Here is a 6,945-nt window from a genome sequence, read left to right as displayed (position 1 = left end):
CCTTTAGAATGCTACTCCTCCTACAGTTTTGGTGATTTCAATATAACTTGTCACACAAGTAGACTACACTATGATACATAATTCAGTGCAGCAGTTATTGATTTTGGTGAACGGTGTTGCCATGTTTACTAAAAATAGAATTGTCTATGAAATTCCTTTAAAAAACGCTACTCCTCCTACAATTTAAGTATGATTTCAATATAATTAGGCACACAAGACTACTCTAAGATACATAATTCTATTTTATGCTGTCTGTTGCCAAGTTTCAAATCCAATTGCTTCTTTTCCTTTGTTATACACAGAGACCAAACAGGCATACATTGATGTCGGATTAAACAGAATGGATGTTAAAGAGAGATGGAAATACAAAAACCTGGGTTCCCACTGCATGTTATTTCCGCTCTTTGCTATTGCAGTCTGTCGTGTACCTGTATGGACATAGGGGACTATATTTTCTGATCCAAGCACGATAACTCTTCTAGGAAAAGTGGGCGTTTTCCTCGAGATCATAGATCAGTTACTAACTAGACCTGTTCTGAATTTTCTGGGGTCTATTTTTTTGTATACCTGATTACCAGGTTTTGCTGATAACAGACAAAATTTTAACAGTATTTTGGGTTTTCTAAGATTTAATTTTTTGACATTAATTTAATAGTTGTTTACTAGTATAACCCGAATTTCATAAATTACTTTTATATATCTTGCCAAAGTTAGCTTACCATTGGGGGGGGGATGCAAAAATAACGAAACTACAGTAATTGAATAATTGCCTGACATCATATGGGAAAAAGATAAATTTTGTGATATTTTACTTTTACAGACATTTCAGTGGTACACAGACCACACACTATACTTGGCAGGTCTATGGGTCTTCAGCCAGTACAGCTGAAATAGAGAACTCCACTGAAGAGTGGATTATCAGGCTGACTAAAAAACAAAGAAGAACAAACATGTGGCCCAAAAACTAACAACTTTATTAGCATGATGCCCATTAATTTTTAACACAACAATTTCTTTAAGATTTACATGATAATATTTTAGCACATGATTAATTTCAATAATTTACTGCACAAGATACAAAATTATACAAACAATAACACAGACACATTCCATATGTCACTCAAACAGTTGCTTCCTAATGCAACTGAGACGTCAATGCTGATAAAAATTGTATTTTTTTATTTTAGCAAGAATATACAAGTTTTAAACAGGAGGAAGTTTTCTGTACATTTATATTCTTACAATGTATCAACTAACTGGGAACTTAAGATCCAAAAAGCTGAGAAAGAAATAAATCATACGCAGGTAAACAGTAAAAAGAGAGGTAGTATAAATTGTTGTTATAAATTACAAGCAAAATGAATTTAGAAATACCTTTGGACCATTCGAGTCAGAGAATGTGCTGTATCTAAGATATGGATTGCACAAAGTACACATACAGTATTTTGTATTTTTGTTAAATAACAATTTGTTTTTTGTCAAATCTAAGGATTACAAAAGGAAGAGGTTCTCCATTCAACAATACCATTTTCCCAGAGAATGAAAATAAATAAATTTAAGTAAACCAATACTGTTAAGTACTACAGTTCAATATCACTACATTTCACACAGATATCTTCCTATCATTCTAAGCATTGTTCTCTCTGAAAGAACCTGAGGATTTATAATGGTAAAGCAACCCTTTTTCACTTTTCTGTCAATTTCAGTTCCAATGCAACCCAGTTTCTTTTGGGGCCTTTCCCTGCTTACATTAACTGTTTACAAAAACTGTAGCAGATTTTCAACTGTTTACAGAAATTGTGCAAATTTTTCTATTGAATACAGAAATTGTGTCCATTTTTTTCTACTGTTTCAGAAACTGTGTCAGTTTTTAACTTTATACAGTATCTGTGTCAGATATTTCAAAAGTACACAGAAACCTTGGCAATTTTTCAACTGTATAAGGAAACTGTTGCATTTTTGTTTAGCTGTTTACAGAAACTGTGTGACAGTTTCTTAAGTGTACACAGAAACTGTAGCTGATTTTCAACTGTTTACAGAAACTGTGGCTGTTTTTCAACTATTTACAGACACTGTGGCTGATTTTAACTGTTTACAATAGCTGTGATTCTATTTTACAGGAATCAGCTACATCTTGGTTCTTTTCGAGCATCTTCTTTAACTCGCCACTGCATCAACTCCATACAGGAAATGGCATCCTCCTGACTGTCATGGCCTCCAACTGTAACACAGAAAAACTACGAAATCAACATTTGTAAATTAAAACATTTTTGAATGTATGTGTAGATAAATTGAAATAAAGTACACTGAATTTAAATTTCAAACAAAACATATCTAAAACAATAAATTTGACATCCAGTGTATTTGACTTTTTACATTCAAATAAATTTACTTTAAATATTACTGGTTCTTGTTACAATCATAACAGACTTACCATCATCTTGGATAATTTTCTTCATATATTCTGCCATCAGTGTTTTAAGGGCCCTTTTATAGGGGGGTCCAAGACGATGGGGGAATACTACTGATGTATCTACCACTGTGTCATGTATAATCTAAAAATAAATGAAACACCTACATAGTATCTCAACACTACAAAGAAGAGATAAAGTATGAGAAATAATGACCTTGACTTGATGACAAGTAACACTGACCTTGACAGCTGCCAGGTCACTCTCCAGGCTGTGACCAATCAGAATGGTTTTCTCTGTGAACAGACTGAGCAGCACGGCCTGGACATCTCTGATGGTTGTCGTGACACCCACCATGTCTTCCTTGGTGATCCCACTAAACCTGTCAATCAAAGATAACTCTATCAAAACATGATTTAGGGTCAACCTTTATACAATCCAAAGGTAACTCAAGTACAGTAAAACTTGGATAAAACAAATGATAACTAAACAGAGCTCAAGGGATATGGGCAGTATATCATATATTTAATGTAATGATTTGTTAATCCATCTACAAAATCATTTTAAAACATGCAAAAAAAACCTCTTCTGCATGAAATCAAAGTAAATTATAATTCCTTTTCCTATCAAGTTAACTTTTTACTAAATGAATGAAAATTTATTTTTCCCCTTGTATTGAATATAGCCTTTGCTCTAACCAGATGGCAAACATCAGCTTAAACTTTCCTGCAAGTTAATACACCTATAAGTGATTATTGATTAGTACCTTGTGTTGTAATCTATAATTTTTCTGTCTGGTCTCACCAAGGTCTCGTACACCGAGTTGTTCTCACAGTCTGTCACAGTAACTCGAGCGAGCTCCACACCACCCTGAGTGTACACCTACAACCAAGAATATTTGTACAATTTTACAATAAAATATTTACATCATATTCATGAATCATAAATAACTGAACTCTTCATTGACATCAGGGACTCACCATTTCACAGTCCATGGCATACACTCCGTAATCTCCATCAGGTGTGGGGGAACATGGGAGGGTCCTCATATATCCCGTACGGTTCTCCCACTTATTGGTCTCATGGACATGGCACTGCAACAAATACTTCCAGTATCATTTACACAGGTAAATGTAGGAAATAAAGTGGTCGTAATAATTCAAATTTATATTTTATCAATTTTTTGTTCTTCAAAATGAGGGACTGATAAAGAATTGCATGAAAAGTCCTAGAGTCTTCAGGTAAATAAAAGTTATATACTTTTGAAAAAAATACTTTACAGTACCTTAGCAATTTGACAACCCTCTGTCCCTAAATCTCCTTGACAGCAAGTATATCTAGTTTCAATGTACCCAGCAACTGAAAAGATAAATTACACCAATTAAATTTTGTTTTATACCCTGACATTTAGTTACACAAAATAATGTAGTCATTCTATTTTACAGATGGTCATATCAACACTGCCTTTATATAACACCACTCACTTTTCTTTTTCCAAGCTTTCCCCCAGTGGTAACTACACTCCTCCTGATGTGCATAAGTCCCATTAGGAAACACCATGAATCGCTTTCCACATCGCACACAAATTTTCTCATATGCTGGAAAAAAAAAAGTAAAATTTCATGGAAATCATTGGTGTCAAAATTTTGATCATAAAAAATGTGATTGTAACATATACACATATGTTTAGGAAACAGAGACAAGTTTTCTTTTTTCTATGTTATTCTTAGACTGTACCAGATTTTGTTTACTTACTTTTAAGTTTGGCACTGTTCTGTTCCTGCTGACTGACTGTGTATATTTTGGCTACTGAGCTGTTCTCACTATCTGGTCGAGGGAATCCATTCTCCTGAAGCTGTTCCTCTGTCATGATGTACCTGGCAAGTCTGTTATAAAGTTCACTCCCTGAAAAATTAAACTCGTAGAGTCATGAATCTGGATAATCATACAGTAAGTAAAAAGAAGTCTCTTATGAGACTGTAGCATAGGGCAAGCTCAATTCATAACTGTAACATTTTTCATTTCTCACAAAAAATGAAAACATTTTCTCCAAATACATGATCTTCAGTGGTACATGTATCTTCTTTCTTTAGTAAATATTGTTTCATTTAAAATATAAAAACATATGCAATTTTGTAAAAACAGCATTTTAAATCCAAGAAAACTCAGCTCAATAAAGTTAATTATGCTTATAGTAATGTGATCTATTTTTGTACTACTGAAATCATATCAGACTAAGAATAATAATTTCTAGGATTATATCCAAGAAGCTAAAGACAAGCACAATTAAAACAGACAAAACCAATAAGCTATGTAATCAGTAATGCAAAAATGGTGACTTTATGGAGTAACATTTCTTTTCCAATAAGTAACGTAAAGCGTACCTTTGAAGTTTTCTATGGGTCCCTTTGTTGAGCCCCCGGACCTGTTGAGGGTGTAGGTCGTCCTGGTTGCATTTTTACCTCCTAACACCGCTTCATGAGACATCTTCAGAGGGGACGTGGGTTTTGTTGGAGAGGCTGTTAGTTCTGCAGCCTCTGTTCGGAGCCTTTTGATTGTGTTACACGCAACGTTAAGGTAGACAGTTTTGTTACTGGCTCTTTTATACACTGTAAGTTCTTCCTCTAAACCCTGTCAGTGACATAAAAAAAGGTATATTGTACAGTATTCTTAGTGTTTGTACTAATCGGAAACTTAGCATATACAAATACAAAAACAAAGACCTTTGCGTTCAATCTTCACACACACAAGCACTACAAGTGAAAAAGCATACTGTATATTCTAATTCTAAAATAAATAATAAATACCCTTTTAAAAGCATCCTCTTCATTATCATAGAGAGGCAAGCATTCATCAATGATAGAGTTGAGATATCGCTGTCTCACGCTGATCGGGACCTTGCTCCCATATTCTGCTGGAATTGTGGGTCGCTTTATATTCTTCTGCAAGTACAAGGTTTTAATCTTAGATCAGTAATCACTTTCTCTCTCTTTACAGAAAGAGAGAGAAAATGATAGAGAAATGTGTATTTATCACCCTCAAATCCATGATTCTTCTGTTTTTATTTGATATTATGCTAACTTACCACATTAGGTACATGAGCTGTGCGTTTTTGAGTTTTGGATGCCGTGGCGATGACGGTTTTTCCGTCCACTACTTTGGTCCCCTCTCTTCCATTCTTTACTTTCTGGTTTACGATACTTTGATGAGCAACCCTAAGTTTTCCAGATGATGATGTTGAAGCTTCCTGCTGTGGTAGAATGCAATCAAAAATTGACATATCAAAAGGATTTCGATCATATTGTCTATAATTTTACAACCAAATTCTATGGGTAAGCATTCGAAGTTTCTGCTTTTGTGTATTGAAATTGAAGAAACCTGCAGAATAAGGTATAGGATCAATTCACTAACATTTCAAACATCTACCTTATTGGACAATCTATAACTCTGTAAATTAAGATATTAAATATTGAACTTACAGATCTCCCAGCCTCTTCCTGGGCCTGTTTCTGCATCATAACAAATCTGTTGTGCATGATCTGAGCTGGGGACAACTTTGTATGAGGTTTCTCAGGAATCTTTCTTGTCACCTGTAAATCAATAATCAATAAGTTACACTAGATATACCATATTCCACATTTTCAAAGATGAACAAAATGAATTCAGCGATGAGTGTGATACAGATGTCACATACCTCTCTGCTTCCTTTGTGGGCAGTCCTCTTCTTTCCTGGGATGGATACACTCTCAGACTGCTCTGCTTCACTGATACTCTGAAAATTGATCCAAAAAATAACCATACCTACACATAGTGGATTGGTGTACACTGTACTTCAAATTTTAACATTTGTGACAACTGACAGATACAGTTAACATCACATAATAGTCTTCTTCATTTAACATAAGTCTTTTTTATCAGTCTTTTTTTAAAGTTCAGCTCTATTTCTCTAAATGTCTACAAGTCTTTACTTTAACATGATCAAATAACTCCCAGCAATGCCTATTTACCCTTTCAGTCCGGCTTTTTTTCTTGGGTGATGGTTTGGAGACGTTACTTTCATTATAAATCCTCAGACACTCCTCGTATGGATCCTCTTCCTCCTCATCACTGATCAGAGGAGGAATGCTGTCCTCTTCATCGCTGTCCATACCAAACAAGTCTAAGTTTATATCCACAATCTTCCTCTTAGATCCATTACTGTCAAGTGAAACCGACCTATCCCTCTTCTTACTCTCTCCTTTCACAGAGTCCTTAGAAGTCTCCTTTGAACTTTTTGATCTTGATTCATGTTTACTGTGCCCACTAGATTCATGTTTACTGTGCCCACTAGATTCATGTTTACTTTGCCCACTGGATTCATTTTTACTGTGCCCACTAGATTCACATTTTTTATGTGACTTCCCAGATTGTTCTTTCTTTTTATCTGCAGAATGTTTATGATGGTCTTGCTTATTTGAACTTTTATCATGAGCTGAATGTTTACTGTGTTCATGTTTTTGTTTTGAGGAGGAGGAGGAGGAGGAGGTGTGCTTTT

At 34.7% G+C, this 6,945-nt stretch overlaps 1 protein-coding gene across 1 annotated transcript; it reads right to left on the bottom strand.

Moving 5' to 3' along the window:
• Positions 1-949: 949 nt before the first annotated feature.
• LOC134244744 (RNA exonuclease 1 homolog) lies at positions 950-6,940 on the bottom strand (the record flags this gene model as incomplete). The annotated part of the gene is made up of 14 exons (XM_062726992.1): positions 950-2,221; positions 2,435-2,555; positions 2,655-2,793; positions 3,178-3,293; positions 3,392-3,505; positions 3,697-3,770; positions 3,896-4,009; positions 4,167-4,316; positions 4,796-5,042; positions 5,219-5,353; positions 5,497-5,661; positions 5,891-6,001; positions 6,106-6,183; positions 6,419-6,940. Coding segments are annotated over 14 exons (2,184 nt in total), but the record flags the coding sequence as incomplete, so codon positions are not given.
• Positions 6,941-6,945: the final 5 nt, after the last annotated feature.

This window comes from Saccostrea cucullata, unplaced genomic scaffold (genome assembly GCF_032062105.1).
Source record: "Saccostrea cucullata isolate Sc308-1 unplaced genomic scaffold, CSIRO_AGI_Scuc_v1 ctg21050, whole genome shotgun sequence".
In the NCBI taxonomy this organism is placed as follows: Eukaryota; Metazoa; Mollusca; class Bivalvia; order Ostreida; family Ostreidae; genus Saccostrea; species Saccostrea cuccullata.
Note: the sequence above shows the minus strand (reverse complement) of the source record. Positions and strands in the feature narration are given on the sequence as shown.